The 21,206-nt window shown below is 39.0% G+C and overlaps 1 protein-coding gene across 1 annotated transcript in view; it reads right to left on the bottom strand.

Annotated features, from left to right (window-relative positions):
- Positions 1 to 2,835: 2,835 nt before the first annotated feature.
- Positions 2,836 to 21,206, bottom strand: part of DLGAP2 (discs, large (Drosophila) homolog-associated protein 2) — an 83,915-nt gene continuing 65,544 nt past the window's right edge. Inside the window, exons 6-10 of the mRNA XM_009575175.1 lie at positions 20,940 to 21,025; positions 19,286 to 19,701; positions 10,531 to 10,622; positions 5,937 to 6,089; positions 2,836 to 3,616 (exon numbers count right to left, since the gene is read on the bottom strand). Coding sequence (XP_009573470.1) covers positions 3,398 to 3,616; positions 5,937 to 6,089; positions 10,531 to 10,622; positions 19,286 to 19,701; positions 20,940 to 21,025 — 966 coding nt within the window. The 3' untranslated portion in view covers positions 2,836 to 3,397. The remainder of the gene's footprint in view (positions 3,617 to 5,936; positions 6,090 to 10,530; positions 10,623 to 19,285; positions 19,702 to 20,939; positions 21,026 to 21,206) is intronic.

Genomic DNA, 21,206 nt, shown 5'->3' on the forward strand with positions numbered 1-21,206 from the left:
GAATTTCAAATCTAAAAAAAATATACAAAGCAAAAATAAGTATGGCAAATATCAACAATTTTACCAGTCAGGTCTTTCTCTTTATTTAAATTTTCAGAATTCTGTTTATTATACTTGTGTTTTACAGGCAATGAAGAAATGAACAGAGACTTTCTATAATTTTCATCTGTTAAAATAAGTATTAGTCTAATTAGTATTCAATTAAACACTAGACTATTTTGCTATATCCAGCTGTTCTGTGTGAGTCTACACCATGAAGTCTCTAAGCAGAAAGCATTCCACTTTCTATCTTTATGTTTATTTACCTACGTTGGTTTTGTAACTGAATTTTATTTTTATGATGTGGGGTCAGATTACAATTGATCTGTTTATATGTTTATTAAGATACCACATGCTGTGTTTCTCATGTCAGGGACTGAAGCAATTTGACTTTGACTTATTTGCAACACAAGTATGATAAGCATAATGTTATTTTTCTAAACTAACCAGACGTACAATATGTAAATAGAAATGGCTTGCTTGCCTTTAATGATAGAATGTTACCTGTACAAGAATTTAATATATTGCACTTTGAAATGTAACGTGCACAGATAACATATTATCAGATTTTTCAGTAGGCATCTAGTTTACTTTTGATTCTTTCTTTTTTTCTTTTTTGGGAACAAAGGTGGAACAAACAGAAATCATAGATATCCAAAGCTTATATTGAACATTTTCTCGTAATGGCATGGGAAATGTAAAATACAGGGTTGGCATCATTCACGCAGGCCTATTTTTGCCTGAGAACATCCAATAAAATTTTAACATATCAAAAACCTATCAAAATGTGATTCTAAAATTAAAGACTTATACGGATTGCTCCAAGTCGGCATTATTAGGTCAGCTGGGATCTAAGCTTATCTGTAATCTGTTGTTTTTACAATTTGTCTTTATAAAGTCTGATTACTGGCAGGATCAAATCAACTTGTCTTAATCGCATGACCTGTTGCTACAGGCAGGGGTTTTCAAGCGAGTAAGTCAAGTGTGGTTTCTCCTTGAAGTGTACAGGAAAATTAGATAAAATGTATCAGCTGCCATATATATATATATATGTATACGTGTGTTGTGTCTATTTTAAATTTCTTAAATCTAGGATAGACACTGGCTTTATTTTTGTGTGGATATTTCTAATTAGCAGCTCCACTTTAAATAAGATATCAGTTTTCAAGACTAAAGATGCCAATGTCTGCAGGTACATTTGTATTTAAAATAGCACAACAAATATAGGAAGCAGCATCAATATTGTACACTACCCAGGATTCAGCTCTTTCCTTAATAGAAAATGCCTTGAAAACGCGAGGGATGGAGGGATGGGCAATATAATGTCTTCATCTATAGAAGAATATTTCAGGGATTTTTTTTTTTTTTTTTTTTTTTTTTTGCATTTTTGAAGGATATACATTCGTCTTGGTTTTTGCTTCCAAATATGGTTTAAGGCTATTTGGTAAAGTATATACCAGATATCAGGCTCAATTTACAGGGTTTTCTCCTCACAGAAACTTCTCAAAACTTCATCTCTGAAGATTCATATCTTGAAGCTAAACATGCTTTATCAGCTGTGCTCCAAAGACAGAACTCATGCTTAATACTATACACTGTAGGAAAAAGAGAAGGAAAAAGAAAAACAAAAAAACCCAAAAGAAAACAGATTTGAAGCAATGTCAGATCTGCATAACCTACGATACTTCATGTTTTCAGTCATCTGTCAGGCTGCAGGGTGCGTGGGATTCAGATTTAAAGTGCTCATCAGGTGAAGAACCAAAGTGCTCGAGTATAATTAAATAGCTGTTCTGCCTATGGCTAAATACATTGCATTTGTTAAAGCAGGTAAACAGGGGATGCGGTAGTTGGGGCTGTCTGTCTCACTGGGTTCAGACTGTTTTGACCTAAAGTAGTGTTCAGTAGGATTCAAACCTTGGAATCGGGGACTGCGGGTTACTCATCTTATTGCGTCTTCACCTGAAGACTTCTAAGTGCTGGGTTGCTCAGTTGGCTCTGGAAGGTAGGTGAAGTGGAATAATTCTGTCTTAATTTGTTTTAAATTAAAGCCTCTTGACTGTGGTAGTTACCAACTCTCTCTTCTGACAATGCGAGGCTTGAAAATATATTATTTTCCTTATATTCCATGGCTGGAAATCACTTATCTCTTGAGTCATGTTTTTTTTTTATGTCTGAAGCAAGCAAGAAGCTTATTCTTGCCATAAATGATACTGCATAGAAAAATATTTCTAAAAAAAATACAACTGTAAACCACAGTTCACCTTTACCTTAACATAACCATTTAAACTTAGATATACTTACCACTCACATTCATATTTCTTAAACTGTTTACAACATCACAACTGGCATTTTAAACAAGCAAGATTTTTTTTTTTTTTCTCAAGGATACCCTGGAAACTCAATTGATATAACATTTTGAGAGTTTGAAATATTACATGTAGCACAGCTCTTAAAATGAAGGAGAGAATGTTTATAAAATAAATGTTAACACGTAAAAGAACTGTTAAAAATGCAGTGAGTGTTCCAAAGGAGCAAGTATAACTTTTTCTTTATGCATCTTGCTACAGAAGATCTAACTTTTTAAGGCTTCCATTTTCCTTTCACCCATCACTCAAGTCCTCTTGCATTATAATTTTGCTTAGGTTTCAGAGTGTCATTATACTGCTAACAGCAAACGTTTCTCAGTGGGCATTCCCACCACCACCAGACTTGTCTGCTTCTTGGTTTCTGATGAACTTTGGAGTTTTAGTGGCTGGATATCCCTGTTCATCTCCAGAAACTTGACATGACATGAGAGGCCTAATGTTATTTTGCAGTAACAAAGATGAGAAGAGTGGCAGAGCGCATGGGTAAACATGTTAGCTGGGTTCTAGGAAAAGAAACTGGAGGTCAGAGAGATAAATGGGTTCTTTCTTTCCTGCTCTTTACATTTGTAGCACCTTCTACTTGGATTAGCTAATGCCTCTAGTGAATGGTGAGATGCACCCATTTATAGTTTGTTATTCTTATCCCTAATTATCACACATTTTATAAAAATATAAATAACAAAAAAGTAAGCTGGGTTCCATCTCAAGAGGTGTTTCTTGTTGTCCTCTGAGAATATATTGGATAAGTCGGGTCTCGACAAGCCCTATCCATTGTAGCTGATTGTAAGTCAGACAATAAATACAAAAAGAAGTCGTTCTTGCGGTGAGCTCAGCAAATTCTGAGGAAATCAAAAGCATTCCACTGTGCTTATGGCACAAAGAACACAACAGCAAGGGCATATTTAGTGGAGAGAATGAGACAAAAATTACCAGGTGAGTGACAAACTGTACAAGCATTTTGTTTAAAAAAGGAACTCTGCAGCATTCTGTCTTTAAAGCCGGGTTTGAGCCTCTGGGATATATATCTCGATGCTGTCTGCACGCTCTGTGGCTGAATTCTGCCGGAAAGAGGCTGCTCTCTTGGCAGCCATTAGCCGTCTTCTAGCTTCTTGTCGCTGTCTGTCGGGTAGGTCCAGAGATTTTTCTCTCGTGATAGGGAATTTTCCTTTTGGGGGCTTCTTTGGTACAGGAGGAGGAACCTTTCTTTCTTCCTGCAACAGGGTATTAAAACTGAGGGTGAACTGCGGGCGGAAGGTACCATCAGCAGAGCATGCAAATCGAAGACATGAAATGCAAAATACTGGTTACATACATCAAGCATGCTCAATTTGTGCTCTCCAATCAGCTGACTAATGGATTACATGAATAGCTGTTCACACTAGGGACACTGACAAAACCCGGTTGTTTCAGCAACCATTACAAATTCTGCAGTCCTGTGACTTAAAAAAGACTACGCTTCCTTCTACTGTCCTTGCAGGTATCCTGCACATGCAATCTGCATACCTCGCTTTCATATGAATTTGTTTAATTTTAGCTGACACGTTATTACATTCATTATAAACAGAAACACACACTGGCTCTCCAATAAGAATTCAGCGCATCTGTGTGGTCTGATCAAGTGAAAAGACTGCCTGAGATTAGCAGGACAGGATTTTTAATTAAATTAATCATACTGAGTTTAGCCTCAGCTGGATATGAGATAGCAGCTGTGTATTAGTTTAGTCTCCTTTATGAATTGTTAAATGGAAACATGCAAGCACCAACCAGAGAGAGAACATAGGGCTAATTGTTCTGCTTGCCAGCCTGGACCATTTTAAAGAAAATTATATTGAAGAATTATCAAATTATAAAGTGAGAGTCAGTAGATTTTGGTACCAAAGTAGATGTAAATTGCTCTGCGGGTTTTAAATCAGGAATTTTTTTGAGGTATGAAATTGATATTTTACTCCATTTAGAGACTGTGAATTATCATATAAGGGCCTTAAAAAGACATTGTAGAATCACAGAATCATACAACAGTTTAGGTTGGAAGGGACCTCTGGAGGCGATCCGATACAACCCCCATTCAAAGCCCACTTGAAATTAGATGCAACTTCGAAGTTAAAGCAGGTTTTTCAGCATCATGTTTAATACTGGACTGAATAGCCCCGAAGATGGAGATTCCACAACTTCATATATAATAGCATGGTTATTATGATCAATCTTTCTGCTATATCACTCCTAAAGTAATAGTAATAGTCCAGAGTATGGGCTGTTCCTTATGGAGAACACAGTTAATTTGATGCACAGCGGGATTCAAATAATACAAAAATTGAACTGATGTGCCTATGGTTTACAGACTCTTCATTGTTTGGTCTTTTTTTTAAAACTAATTCTGAGTCTACTACCAAAATGCATTAGCCCGGACTAAATAACTAAAGTTATTTAAGAACATAGTTCTACATTCTCAACTTAACAGGAACAGTGCAGCAGCCTAAGATGCTGTTCCCCATGACAGCCAGCTCTTCCAGTCTTTATTTTCTCTATTTCCTGTTTTCAGCCAGGAACATAAGGGCTCCATTCCTGTTGTCCCATCTTACTTTTTTTTCACTTTTAGTTATTTCCCTCTTAGGAACATCACTGTTGCTGTCACTATAATAATTTCTTACTTCCAGTTGTCACTAGTAAGCAAGAGTTGCAAACTCACCATCCACCAACCAGTTGGCTGAAAATTAAAATCCAAGAGGAGCATGAAGAAATGAAAGAGTTGTCAAAATGCCTCCTAATTCCTCCCAAACCAAACAAGTATTCACCTGAGGCCAACAGTACTGACTCAAACCAAATGCTGTCTTCATCTGACTGATACAATAATAAGCAAGGATAGTGGGATAATCAAGGTGAGGGATGGAGCTCTAGAAAGGGGAAAGGCAGTCAGAATTTTCAGAATTACATTGCTTTTGTGGTCAATTTGCCACCTTTGGTTTGTAAGCATCGTGGCTGGGGTGTCTCCCAGGCGGTGGAGTTGCAGGGCAGAGGTGCAGGCCGTTTGCCAGAAGTACTCTTTGTCCCCCAAACTTTCATTGGCCAAGCTTTAGTTTGACCTATGCTGTGTTTTGCCACGTGCTTTTATCTCACTCCTGTTCTACTATCAGTTGTGTCGTGCAGGCAGGATTAAACACTGGAGTGCTCAGGTTTGAGCTGCCCCAAATGTAGCAGAGTGCTGAGTTTACCTTGGTTGAATTCTCGGGCTATTGTCCTCAGTCTGAATTAATCAGAACATATTTCAGTTCTAGCCTTTAGAATGTGAATCCAAATAACTTGAACAAAAGTGTTATGGAGCAAAATTCATTTTATTTGTTATAAAATTCATCTCAACATTGTTAAAAAGAAAAAAATCCTCACACCTGATGAAGTTTCCGTGTATAAATCGGGCCATGCCAATTAGATATTTTCTAGGGTTAAAAACCTATCGTGTTTTACTGTTGTATTTAACACAAGGAGACCGCAGGACTACGAATGGGGAGTAAATGGTATTGTCCATGGTCTGCTTACCTTCCTTTCAGGTGATTCTATTATTTTCCATTCATTGAGTTTCAGCTGGTGCAGTTCATCAAACTTCATGCTGACGTCTTCAATTGAGAGCTGCAATAAGTCCCAGAAACCTGCTAGGTCCTGGGAAGTTGGTCTCGGCATGGCACTCGGGTCCTGTCGTGCACAAAGGAGAGAATACGAATAGACCAGGAGGCTTTAAACAACGTGCTGCGAGGCAGGAAAGGCAGCACGCCAGCTGACGTTGCTACGGTGCTGCTCAGCGCTAAGGCTACGCGCGCTTTGCAGCTGGGAGCTGTGACTGGGAAGTTGTGCCTCCTACACAACCCAAACATGAATGAGTTGGATGTTATCCGGGAGCCTTCCTGAATCTGTGCGGCACGGGAAGTTCCTTAGCACCATATGCTGTGCTGACCTGCATTTCTAAAAAGGAACAAGCTGACAGCCTCTGCCTGCTGATTATTAAAGGGAAAGGGAACATGGTTCATACTGTAGCCAGCCTGAAGTCTTTCTGGTTAAACATTACATTCGCGATAGCTGATTAGAAGACAAAACAACACCATGGAGAAGTTGTCAGCTTATGCTGAATTCGATGTTTACATTGTCTTGTTTTTCAAATGTATACGTAAGGTATAAAATTTTGATGGGGATGTTAGGATTTTGTTCTCCAGGGGGTCGAATCACGCTCAGGAACTGGGAAGGCACTGTCCCCAAGTACTGCAATTAAGTTGCGCTATGTGCACAACACTTAATGGAGCAAACCTTGGTGGTAACAATTGGCACGATGACCCTTCATTTGACTATCAATCTGATGTCTGTGCCAGATAAAAATTAAATAAAAAGGTAGTATACAGACTCTTAACCCTATGTTCTATAAGCATTGGTACTAGTTCAATAAGATAGGCTTGCCACTTCAATGAAATAGAGTTTAATTAATAAAGATCTCTGTAAAGATGATGGAGAAATGTCTCTTCCCTTCCAGGGCACGAGGAAGCAGTTAAGAGGATCTACACAATGGAGCTGGGAGAGATGGAGTTGCAACCAGGCCAAAGGGACTCTGGATCTCCTTTTTCCAGGGCAAAAGATGTAATGACTAGTTACTATGTTAGAAACACTGGTGTTATTGCTGAAGCAAGGCTCTGTGCCCCACCTTTTACAAATCTAGTGGACAAAGGCATTTTACGTATTGAACAGACCCTACATAGTTGCCTAAAAACTGGCTATAAGTCCCTTGAATTGCACATTTCTAGGGGTCTTACGCCAGGAATTGCTACTCAAACTTGGGTTTGCAGATGCCACTGTGGGACCTGAGTGCCTGGAGCTGGGCATGACAACATGCAGTGTCACCCCTATCTAAACCCCCTTGGGAATCCTGGCCAAGAACCAGCCTAAAAGCCTATCCACTTCGAAGTCTTCTTGACTAGAAGAAAGTCTCCTTTTCATAGGGAGTTTCGGGGACTTGTCAGAACTGACCGTACAGATTGTAACAGACTTCTGGGAAAGAGGATACAACTCCAGATTAGTATTCACTGAGAACAAATTAATTGGGTAGATCCCAATTTACTTCAAAACCATTTAAAATCTATGTCAGTGGTATTAGTTACTCTACAGAGGTCAATATCTCAGGCTTCAGGAACCGACTTCCTGTGTGAAATTTGTCAGGACAGTCCCACAGCAATATATCTTATATTGCAACCTGTTCTCTCCAGCCTGGTCTCCTCAGTCCCTCTCCCCAGTTTCCTCTAAATAGCCATAAAATGATGCTACTCATTGAAATGCCATTGCTTTGTGAATCAAGGCTAATTGCTCTTCTGTACCTTTGTGTGCCCCACTGCTCATCGTGTTTGCGAAGATCGCAGCCTCCAGCGCGGCTGCTTGCAGAGGAGTGTGCGGTGCCTTGGCTGGGCACAAGAGGGCTGCCTCCTGCTGCTATCGCTTGTGGATCCGCGGTCCACGGATAAATGCTGGCACAAACGATTGCTGTTACAACTAACTAAGTTTTGAAAAGATTGGCTTAAACCTGTTTCTTCTCAGAAGCTGCTCATTTATTTGTATCTTATTTGGAATTCAGCTTTGCAGCCTTCCTTCTGAAGGAAGCCTAAAGCAAGCGAAAAGTACCTAGCTGGTGCTCGAGTCGCTCTGTTTTTGCCTGCAACCATGACATATTGAGCGATGATCTCATGAGCTGAGCAGGATCTGTGCTGACTAGAGAGTATGGAGGAGGACACTTCAAAGAAAAAACAGGGTGTTACAAGACATAATGTGAATAATGCAGAAGGGAGTAATTATTAATCAGTGATGTTTTTTTTCTAGCAGTTACTGGGAGCAGTACACTGTAGGAGATAGCCAGCCAGATTCTTAAAAAAAACTTCATTGAAGCTTACATTTTTATGAATTTACCCTAAATGAGATTCTTCGCTAAGAGATCTTAACCCGGAGCATAATCAGATGTGTCACTTGAAGTACCCGTGACCCTTTAGAAAAGTCCATAGGCAATGTGTGAGTTTCCTGGTTAAATTTCAGTCTGAGGAAGTACATTCCTCTTCCTAAACCCTTGCTGCATCTTGAATTGACTGAAGTAAACACCATTGTTCTTTGTCCTACATTTATGCTTATTGTTGTTGAACACCGTTAGAGAAACTGCTGTGTGGTAGCCCTGGAAGTGCTAGATGTTTTCGAGTGGGGAAATGCACTAACCGGCTGCTATCTGGCAGCGTTCCTGTGGGGCACCGAGATGCTGCCTTAGGAGCATATGGAAAGCCTGCTGTGGATACGCACTAAGTGACTATTTAACAACAAACTCTGTCATTAGGCATAGGGAGAAAGGCCTCAAAACGTGAACGAGCCGAAAGTCCAGTTATGCAGTTGCTGCTTTCTGCAGAGCCCATTACTGATTTAATGAAGCTGAAGTATATTCAGAGCCTAAATCTTCAGAGTGGGATAAAGCTGCTGTTACAGAGTTCAAAGGTTTATTATCCAAATAAGAAGAAGAGAAATAAAATCTTGCCAGTTTTTTGGTCATGTTGTCTGCAAAGCTGTAGATTTCTCCTTGTGCTCCTATTGCTTTTGCAGTAATGAATTGTTCGCACTTCCACACAGCTGACGGCTGTGCTGAGCAGGAGCTGCGCTTGTTATTACAGTAACGCTCTCGAGCACAAGTGCTGGACCCACTTGAAGATAAATGAAGTGGAATGGAGGTTAGGCTCTCCAAATCTTAGTTTGCATAGCTTAATCAGTCAGGTAATGGAGGGCACTTTGAAATTTGCACTGAGAAACTTTTAGACATTGATGAAGATTTCCTTCTTTCGCTATGAAACAAATGACTAGATAGGGAGCACACATGATGTATTTGATATTACAAACGTGGTCATCCCCTGCTTGCCTGACTTTGCATATTTCCTCTGTCATTCTGTAACAGCTATTAAAATTCTTGTTTTGACAGAGTCTCTGAAGTGAGTAATTGGATCCTTTCCTAATGAGGACCATATATCTTGTAATTTTCTATCAGAAGGTAGGACATTTTTGGCATGACTTTCTCAGTAATATTTGATTGCAGTTTCAGGAATTCTGAATATTTAACTTTATGGATGGAAAGTAGCAAGTAGGTCTCTGCAGAATGAATGTTTTGCCTTAAAAAGTTATGTGGCAAATACTAACAAGTAAAGAAATGTATCTAACCAGACATACAGGTCATGTCTGCTGTCATGCATGCAACAGAATTCAACACTTTTAATATATGAGGTGTAAGGGCAGTCAAAAGGTGAAAGTTACACTTGATTTTCAAGTGAGCCAAAGAAAGTAGGTGCTCTACCACCAGCCATAGCTAGAAGAATTACATTCTTCTATTGGTTAGTATCATCTTGCTACAACATTTATATCACTGATGGCTGCTGTCATATTAATGAAGATAACATTTAGAATTGAATTAGTCTCTAATGAACTTCCAGAACAATAGCAGTAACTCTCACAAGTAATATACTGCATCTGTTCCTTTAACCCCAGGACATCTTATGTATAATTGGCAATGCAAATTATGAAACCCAATTTTATGAATATTATGTATATTCCCATTTCCAAGATCAGTCCTATTTTCAGGTAGGTAGAAAGCTGGATCACATATTCTCCGCTATTCTGCTATTTTACTATTCTCCGCTTACTGTAATGTGAAAAATTTCTCCTTTCTTACCAGAAATACAGCTACTATTTTAGGGCATTACAAAAATAAGCCATAATATTATGTCTCGGAAAACTTGCATTTGTTTCCTTACAATTTTTTTTCTTTAATAAAGACAGCAAAAAAAGAAAAGGCAAAATGCAGCCAGACTGAAATTACTGAAATTACATGTTTGCTTTGCCAAAAAAATATACTAACACCATACTTAAGGATTAAGTTAAAAAAAAAAAAAAAAAGAAAAAGAAGACCACTAAGACAAAACGTGAGACATGAAAATGTCATTTCAGAATGCTGCTGTCTGGGCACGCTACACTTGTTTTTGTTGTTACCTTTGAAGTAAAAATATTAAATTCTAAAATTTAAAGTTTTGGTTTGTATGAATAACTTTAAATTCTTCAAGAATGGCCAGACATGGTGACTTACCAGATTTTGCTGACAAAGCCAATAAAATTGCTGGAATTTCTGAGACATGAGGAGCTGAGCGCTTCCAACAGCACTTCGGATTTTACCTAGGACTAAGCATACAGACAGGTTATTACCAATAGCTGTCTTTTGGTAGTAAATGCAAAATCCAGCTCAAAAAATATGTAGCTGAAATTACTGTTTATTTTATATGGGAAGTAAATATTTGGTTTGCTGTTTGTGATTATATACATAAAATATTTTTGAAAAAGGTAGAGGTATCAGAAAGCTCTGTGGCACCTTACCCTTTGGCAATAACAAATGATATATTAATAACTCAGAACAGCTAAAACTGTATTTGCTTAAGGAAGTAGAAAAAAACAAGGGAATATAGACAGCTTCCTGAAGTGAGCATACATACATATGTTTTTGAGAACAATCTTAAATTTCAAAGTAAAGTAAAGGACACCCCACCCCACCCCCGCCCCCATTTACATTTGCTTATGTAAATTGAAAACTGTTGAAATAATAGTCTTGCCTCAAGAACCAGTTAGATGCCTGTTCCCCCGATGTCAAAGGGAGCTTTACATGTACCTTAGATAATATCTTCTGATTCTGCAATCACTAATGACTTCACTTAGTTGTGTGGATGATCCCTGGATGACCTCTCTTTATCCTGTCTGTTCTGGGGGTAAGGTTAATACGTTAAAGTATAACATAAGATACTCCTACCATAAGGATGAGATCCTCAGAGGAATCATGTCTCTGAGACATGTCGTGGTACCCCCATTAAGAGTTACAGGTTGCCTACCCAGGAAAATACACAAAGACCTAAGCAGAGGAGCTTCAGACAAAGTGGGACACAAGCGGGTGCTCCAGGACTTTGCTGAATCATGACCAGCCCCCGTGGTTCGTGGGGCTTTCCCCACTGTCAGTGTACTTGCCACTTACAGTGTGCATAACCACTGGGGAAAGGGACCAAATTCATTTTACTTGACTTTGCTTCCAAGAGTCGTCTAAATCAAAACTTCTGGATGCTCTATAATCGGTAATCTGAGCTCATCAGCTCAGCCATGTTAGGCACTTATTTTTAGAGGAGCTGAATCTCTTCCTGGAGATGCCTATTTCTTTCTGTTGACTGGAGTGCCTAAGGGGACTGGCTTATCCCTAGAAAACGAACTCCTCCTGGACTCCCACATTTGCTGGGATAAATACCACACGTTGGTAGGTAGCAATATACTTTCCTACACCTCCTTCCTCCACATCCTTTCCTGCACTTTCTTTCCTCCACATCCATCTCTATGCTGAAAAAGCGACACTTTAAAAAGCATCATAAGCTGGGTTTCAATGGAAAATTAATTTTGTCTGGAGAATTTCCAGATCTTTAAATAATGTTTAGGGTAAAGATAGAGACAGGTAGTGGTAGGGGTGAGACAGGAATTACTCTGACATCTTTTAATTTGATTTGAGGAAGCCAAGCTGATAATTCAAACAGGATGCAGAGGGTGGAATGAAGCTACAATAGTACAGCAGAACTGATCTGCAGCCTGTGATATAGAAAACATTAAACTCTGGCAGGGCGTAACATTTTGTTGTTATTTAGAATAAGTATAGGAAGGGACTGAGTGGCATGTGAAAACAGTATTTTGGTAGTAGGTATTACATTTTAATTCTGCTTTCTCTAGACCAGTGAAACACCTGCTTAACCATAAGTAGCAGCAAGAGATAATTTGGAAGTTTTAGGCTCCAATTCTGTGGAAACATACAAACTCTGTAACTCTATCAGCATGTGTTAATATGTAGAGCTGTGGTTCTCAAACTCTATTCCATTTTGTGTTAGACAAACAGTACAGCTGCGCCACAACACTAAATTAATCAGCAATATGCATAATTCATCAGTCCCGTGTGGCACCCATTTGTGAAAGGGTTAAGTGGTTCAGGGCTGCATGAGTAATTCACTGCGGTTTGGGGTTTTTTTGTGTTGTCCAAATGAAATAAAGTATTTTAATTGGTTTGGGGTTTTTGATCACCAAACCCCTCACTTTCCTCTATGGAGTTATTGGCATATAGAAAGCAATGTTTTGGGTGTTTAAAGCTGAACAAATATACAAAAACCTAAGTAAAAAAGAAATGTTTCATTTGATCTGAAACAAATTGTTTTGATTTAATTTTCATAATTTTTAATAAAGGCAAAGACTTAAGCCTTGTATCCTCCTTTACCCTTGGTGCTCTGTAGCTCAGGACATAAGTCCCGGTGTGGGATCAGGGTCCCTTCTTTGCCAGGATGGGGAATTGTGCCGTAGCAGGTCCCTGACATCGCATATTCCATGCCACGCTTAACTATTCACTGGGCAGAAAGAGAGTGAGGATGATTCTGTAGGCTGATGGTTGTAGTGCTTGTCTCATGGTGAGTAAAGTTCAATTTTAGTTTCTGCTAAATTTTATAGTTCATAGCTCAAATACATAGCCTGACTAAGGGACATTGGTTTTGCCCTACTCCAGAAATGTAGATCTTGACAGAATCTGTACATGACTGATATTTTCTAGTGAATCTCACAGTTACGCCAACCCCCATATTAAAGAAACCTTTGCTTTATCTTCATTATCCTGAAGGATCATGTCAACAAGCATTGGTGATTTAAAGCCCAGTCAGACCAGACAAGACTTAGGCACTGGCAACGCAGCATTTTGGTGTGATACAGATCCGTTAGGAATGTAAGACAGCGGTTCTAGGCTACTTGCATGTGTCGCTGAGTCACAGTAGTGAATACACATGTATAATCACAGCCCTACCATTTACTAAAGATCTAACTCTATTTCCATTTCAATCAGTAAATCAGATGTAATAAAACATAGAAGTTAGAATCTCTCATATTCATGCTACTCTGTTTCGCTGTAATTAAATTAAAGTATTAAAACACTTCAATTCATAATCTTTAGCACAATATTAATAGACAGCCAAAGCCTTGTTATTAATTTCATGCATTGGGGAATTATTCTGATGAGTGCAGATTGATTATCTCCATGAAAGAATGATGAATGTTAGAGACTGGAGAGATTGAGATGTTTGGTGATGCCTAGAAGATTTTGCTTGTAAATAAATTATGATAAAATCTACCAACACACATAAATATATATAATTTTCATATAATCCATATATCTCCCTCCATTAAGATAATGTTATATTTACTTGAATGTCACACAACATTAATTCTGCTCTCTGAAGCATATGAAGCACTGCATTTTTGTGTGTGGTCCTGTATGGCTTCTGCTCTGAAGACAGACAAAACCCTGACCATGACTTCAGTAGAAGCAGACTCAGGATTTATACCCTGGATAGAGATTGTGTAAGCTGCCGTGTACAACATGCACATTAACACAGTGGTGTCTTTTCCCCTGCAATAAGCATATTACAAAATTGCAAGTAATATATATGTGTTGTATTGCTTGAGAAATGCTACAAAACCTTGTAATTGAAAATGGTTTCATATCACAAAGGTAGAGGGGGAAAAGTTAGATCTATATTGATGAAACCATGATTATAGTCTGATGCTGTAACTCTATTCTTGACAGGTTAAAAGCTTTGCTCAATTGTGTCACTGCTGCACCAGCAATGAGAAACTACTAACAATCAATCTGCTTCTGGCATTCATTACTGTTTATTTAAATGACGTGTTTTAATTTAAATTTTCATTCCATTTGATTGTTCCTTTCTTCTTCTATACTCATAAATAAATTGCTCCACACACAATCTGAGAAAATATGCCTGGAAAAGACTGGCGTTTAGTTCATCCTCCTGACTCAAAGCAGGGCATAATATTTGTCTAATCTCTAAATGTAAATTAGTAATCTTCAGAAAAATATGTATTTTTCACTATCAACACAGCAGGTAGGCATGATAATAAACGTATAATGTTCAGAGTGAGATGACATTTTAGGACAGCACAGCTACCAGCTGGAAGCGCTCTGGAGGGTAGCTAGGGCAATGGGATCCCTGTGCACCGGGTGGGACTCGGTGCAAACTCACTTTTTACCTAGATGGAGCTGAGTTCAAAGAGGAGAAAATTTGAGCAAAACAATACAAATGCTAGGAGAAATTCTCGGATTCCACACTATGGGACTGTCTTTTATTGACTTTAAAGACTGTTTCAGGGCAATTAAGACATTCTGTAGTCATTCGCAACACTCCAAATGCAAATTTCAATAGTTCCTGAAGGATAAGTTTGTGAAAAACATTAGGAAATTATGTCAGTAATTTCTCTTTGGTTAAAGGATAACCCATATTTGGTCAAACACCTATGAAAGCTTTTATGGATGATTAATTCATGAATATACTAAAATAAATTGGTTGTGAGGGGTTTTGGGGTTTTTTTTCAAAGTATGGGAGATTTAACTCTATGTTTTCTATTGCTATTCAGCCGTGTTACTAAAGCCCTTGCAGTACTGTGGAAATACCAGCCAGAGGATTAGCAAGGAAAAATCCAGCATCCATGGAATGAAGGGGTAAGGGGAGAGAAGGGCTCACTCTTTCTAATGCCTTTTTTACACCAGAGATCACTTTACTATGTAGCTGTGCCAGCAGAGCTCCTAACCACGATGTAGAAGATACCAGCAAAACAACCTTTCTGCCGACGTAGTTTATACTATAGTTAATCTTTTTGCTTCTATCTTAGGATTTTTGTACGAGAGTAAACTCTGTGTGGCTGTTCTCCATCTGACTTGTGCACTGAAATATTTCAGTGGCCAAGCATGTGGCATTTAGAAGCCCGGGATGTCTTCTGCTTCCCTCTGCCAGACCTTGCCTACAAGCCGTGGGCAGGGACTGCGGCTCCCCGCCAGGCTCGCCTGCTCTCCCCCTCCCCGCGCCGGTCTCCTGCTCCCATCGCAGAGCTCACGGGCGGCAGAGTCCTGGCCCTCTTGGTCTTCAATAGCTTTGTGACAATTGAGAGTGTTTTTCTTGTCATCACCTACACACCGGTAATAGCCAAACACAATTTTCAGGGTGTAAAACTCAAACTCCAGTCAGCACCCTTGAGAAATGCATATCTCTGCTTGAAGGCACCCTGCTGGTGCAAATGATCAGATGACTTACCCTGGGAACAGTTACAGCCACATATATATTTTATATATATTGCTCTCTATATGTTATAATAAACACTGAGAACACAAATATCTGCCCCCACAAACAATATATGAACTTTGCAGAGACTCCAAAATACAATTCATGGCAACTGACCAAATAAACAAATTCTGTGAAAAGAAAGAGAGAGAGGTTATTTTTGCCGCAATTATTATCTTCTCCTTTTCTAAGACCTGATGAGGGAAGTTCTTACAACAACATTATGGGAGAAAAGCTACAGTGAAAGAAAAAATCAATACAGCAATCAGACAGCTTTCTGTCATCTCAGGGCTATTGTGCTAACGCAGAAAATGAAATTGTTTTCTGAAATGCAGTTCTATCTTAATTCTTCCTGTGATTAAAACAAAATAGAAATGGTATCATAAAGACAGCCTTCTCCTATGAGATGCAAAGCTATATTTGGTCTTCAGGTACAATTAATATATCCAGGCCAAAAATAAATTATTCGGCATTAACAATGACAGTTTGAATGTACAAACTTTGCTGTGAAGTGTTTTGGGAATAGTAGCTCCTGCTGGAAGATGGCAAAACAGATTTATTTGCTTCTGGCTCCCCCATTTACGTGTATTTTCTTCAGAGAACTGCCAAATGCTTAAATATGTCAAGATACATTTCATGCTGGGATATCATTAAACTTTAGTTCTTGTGGATACATACCTTTCAACCTCCACAGCTCAAACTGGGGATACAAAATATGTCAAAGGCCCAACAGGAAAATATTATTCACACTGAAATTTTAAAATGCAGTGAAGCTCGTTTCATTGGTGAAAATAATTGTTTGATAACTTCCTTTCACTTGATGTAAGCTGTATTAGGTGAAGGGATACCATTTCAAAGATAATGTAATTTGGAAATTATTTGAGGAATATCTCTTGAAATGAGAATAATGCAATTGCTCACCACCCACCAACCAATGCCCAGCCAGTCCCCGAGCAGCGATCGCTGTCCCCCGGCCAGCTGCCCCCAGCTTATAGACTGAGCATGATGTCACATGGTATGGAATAGCCCGTTGGCCAGTTTGGGTCAGCTGTCCTGGCTGTGCCCCCTCCCAGCTTCTTGTGCACCTGGCAGGGCATGGGAAGCTGAAAAGTCCTTGACTAGGGTAAATGTTACTTAGCAACAGCTAAACCGTCAGTGTGTTATCAACATTATTCTCATACTAAATCCAAAACACAGCACTATACCAGCTACTAAGAAGAAAATTAACTCTATCCCAGCTGAAACCAGGACAGTCACATAAAATGGAAAATCGGAAGTCTGGGTGTCACTTTTGACAATCATCTGAAGACAAACATCTGATTTTGTGTGCACTATATAGACCTATTCTATAATAATTTGTCTAAGCTGTTAGGGAGGTCAAAATATTCCCTCAAACAGAACTAATTAACCCATTTTGGTTAGTTTAAAAAGGGGATTTCAAGGGTCCATTTCAGTTGTGTTTTAGTAACTCTGTATAAGGGAATTGCTCTTTCTTTTTCTCTTACAGAGTAGAGTCACTCTGCAAATGGGGAACCATAAAAACCTGATATTCTGTTTTGTTTTCTGACTGGAATGTTCTAGGTTAAAAGGGTGTCACTAACTCCAAACATTAATAAAAATTACTGAAGTACAATTTGTCTTCATGTCCTCTGTACAATTTGCTGAAAACTATCTTCCTAATTGCAGTCTCCCCGTGCAGCAAGGTGTTTCAGAGTATTTCTGGAGTTCAAGAGCATAGCTTCACATGGTGGGAGGGAGGGTGGTTCTGCACCTGGGAATGGGTAGTCAGCTAAAATCAGCTTCTCCAAGTTTTCCTAACGTAGTACGCAGACAGCTTCATATCCCAGAGAATAACACCGCTAACTCCCTATCTGTGCCTCCGAGTGAGGAAGGAGTACTGATGTGAGAGTATTTCCACTGCTCATTTCATGTGGTTGCAGATTTGATTAGGGCTGAGGAAGAGAGAGGAGGCAGGAAAAGTCCACCCCTTGCCTGCAGACTTCTCACTGGCCTTCTAAAATGCCTGCGTGTTTCTCTCCTTGCTCCCTAATAATTTTACTCGTTCCAAGGAGATTAAAGTCTTGCTATTTGAACTTCTGCCTCAGATCATAAGCACTGATGTCCCCACATCAGTAACAGGCAACCTTGGAAGCAGGTGCTTTGGAATACTTAATGATGGCAGAGAAATGTCAGTATTCATCAATGCAAAGATTTGGGGAATTGAAAAATAAGATGTATATGGTAAAAAGAAGTATTAAAAAATAACCATTATGAAAGAAGGCTTGGAAATCCTCACATAGGCTAAGCAAAGCAAAATATTTTATTATTCATACTTTAACAGCCCCTAGGAGGGTATTAAAGTCTTCATGGTATCAATGCAAAGGGAAAATTCTCAGCTCAGCTCTGCCATGATGAAAATAAAGACAAACACCTACACTCCAGAAAGTACTGGAGGCTGAAGGAAGAAAACCAGCCTTACACTCTTCCCCACCCCAAATTCAATGTTGTTACTTGGCAGACTTGTGCACAATATAGTGGAGAAATATGACTGTAAAATAAAAAATGATGAGGTAAAAACATAGACATTCTTTCTTTTGAAAAGGTCAGCACAAGAAATAGAAATTGGCCTTTTAGTGACCATGCAGGCCTGGCTCAAGACCTGAGGGTAGATCATAGCAAGAACTCATTGAGGGGGAAAGAAGATGATCAGGAAAGAGTATTCGGAGGCGATGGTGAGATTCGTGAGAGTGCAGGAGAAGATGCTAGTAAGAAAACTTAATATGAACTAATTTGTGATCTGAGAAAATCTCAGCTGAGACAATAATTCAGATTGGCAGGGATTGAAATATTTATAAAACTGAGCCTGAAGACCAAGGATAATTGACCTCAGAGGGAATCACAAGGAGCTGGCTACTGAGTGCTAGGACCACTTTGATATATTACTATCATTAGTGCTGGCTTGGATCTTGTTCCAAAATAGTCTACATTATTTTTCACTTTATCCCATCACTCCTTTCAAGATGTCTACAGGACGTGAGAGAATAATAATGATTCTTGACAAAATTGTAATAAGAAAATGCAGCTGAACTATCTAATAGCGCATATGCCTGTGGAACTGCAGAAGTGCTTTAATGATTGCTCTTGCCTACTCCTTTCTGTTCTTTCATCAGACCCTTTATGATAGGCAGAAGTGCCTGTAAAGGAATGAAAACATTTTAAAAATGGCTGCTCATTAATGAGGCAAATTCTTAAGTTTCAGGAAAACGGCAAAAAAATGTTCATGTAGGACCACCTTGTGTCCTCTGGCAAAGGGTCAAGCACTGGAGCCATACAAGTGAGTGGGAAGAACATGTCAGAGTTGGAGCTGTGGATGGAGCTGTGGATGGAGCTATTGCACCATTTGAGCCATATCTAATACCAGACTTCGATCCTGCGCTTGACTCTACAGTTGGCTCCTCAACTACTTCTACAAAACCTTACTCTGGGAAATGCCAGCTTGTACAGTCAGTTGCAGGACAGGGGTCTTATATCTAATGGTTCTGTAGAGTGTCTTTGGTACTACAAAATGAGTACGAAAAACTACAGACCACAACTTTATTCTAAAAGATTTCTTATTTTAGGAGACATCTATATGAAAAGATACTGAAATGTTCTTACTTTCTTCAGAAAGATCATTTTCTTCTGCTTCTCTTTCCATTTCTTTACACCATCCTTCCATTCTCTTAGTTTCAGTATGTAGCAACTTCATAAACCAAGATCCGTCCCGTCGACAAGGAGACATTCGACCAGTCTCTACTGTCTCAATGGCTGGCTCTAGCCAGGGTTCTGGTGGTGGAAGGTTTGAGGTGTCAACTGGGGTCCTATAATCTTCTCTGTAACTGAACAGTCCCTGTGTCCGTACAGTTCTCACTGCGCTGTATTGGGTGGGCGTGCTGGGCTCTGAGTGCTGCTGGAACGACGAGCCAAACTGAAGTCCCTTGTCCTCCATGGTGATGTGTCCTGGAAAGCCCTCCAGTTCCAGGTCAGCCTGGACAGCTGCTGTTACACTGTTTGAGCGCTTGAATCGTCCGTGTCTTGGTGAAGAGGGAAGAAAGAAAAGAGATCAAAACATATAAATACATATGTGATTATACAGAGGCACAGAATAATGTTTCAGTGAATGGATTCTGGTTTTCTCTTTGGACTTTGTGCTAAGTATTTTTTCTTTGTGCATATCTCACTAAAATAAGACAGTGAGTAACAACAGAGAGGAAAACCAAAATGCATAGTGGCGTAATTGATCTGAGCAAAGATACAAAAGAAAATAATTTAAATTATCTCTGGAAGCAAATATTGATTTATTCTCATACTACAAAATACCATGTATCATTACTAAATGAACTGGAAATAACTAGCAAAACTGCAGGGTTACATCTCCTGACAGAAGTCTGTAAAGTACATGTATAACAAAATTTCAAATATTAAGAATTGTAATTAGATAAAATCTGAAAATCTGCTAAGTTGGGACTGTTGTGAATCCTTTAATAAAAGAAAAATAGTAGCAGCAGGTTTAAGACTGTGATATTTTTTACTTGCCTCATAGGATGGCCATTAAGTGGTGATTTTCTATTGTGATATGCCACCGAATAATGACATTTTAGAAAAGATTTATGTTAAAAAGTTAGATAGAGAAGCAAAGATTATTTGTGAAATCTTTTCACATCTGAGCCTGTTGTTTCAAATTACTTCTCATCAATGATGGTAAAAGGCAATTAGCAGCTGGATACTGTCTGACAGCTGCCGTGAAATGAGATAATGGTCCCAGTCCAGTACGTAACAGGCAGTGCCTGCCAGGGATAACCTGTGGGTTAGTACATTGGCCAGCAGTTTTACAAAGCTACAGAAGGACTGAACAAGTGTAAAAGCTGATTCTAGTTTAGGATAAAGGTGCCGTGGGTTACATCCTAACCATTATATCCCCCTGTGTGGACTGGGAAAGCTTGGATCAGCATGAGAGGTCCTACCGAAGGAAGAGTATTCCAATATACAGATCTTTGTATTTGTTCTGCCAATAATGAAATTATATTAATCCATGACTTTAATTTAAAACTTTCACTTCCTTCCCTCCAATTAAAAACTGGAAAGTTAACTAAATATTAAGCAACTGCTAAGTAACCTCTACAAATTTTACCAAACGACCAGCATGCATATAAGAAATTTGGCTTTGTGAATTATTTAGGGTCAGCACTTGCCAGATGTTTGCTATTAGCTCTGTTTACAAATGTGCGTTGTACTATGAAAGACTACAGATTTTTGTACATGCTTGAATTACCGTTTTTCATCTTCCACTTGTATTCCAACAGAGTGGTATTCCCGTAGGCCTCTGCTTTCAGTATCTGAATCAGTTGCTGTTTCCACCTAATTCAACACAAAAGATACATCTGCAGAGTGAGCACCGACAACTCAGCACTATTTCTACCTGCACTCATTCAAAATTAATTATATATTACTTTTCTTACTGCTAAGAAACACCTAGCACAGTGTCGCGGTTTAACCCCAGCCAGCAACTAAACACCACACAGCCGCTTGCTCACTCCCC

Source organism: Fulmarus glacialis, unplaced genomic scaffold (assembly GCF_000690835.1).
Source record: "Fulmarus glacialis isolate BGI_N327 unplaced genomic scaffold, ASM69083v1 scaffold11113, whole genome shotgun sequence".
NCBI classification, from domain to species: Eukaryota; Metazoa; Chordata; class Aves; order Procellariiformes; family Procellariidae; genus Fulmarus; species Fulmarus glacialis.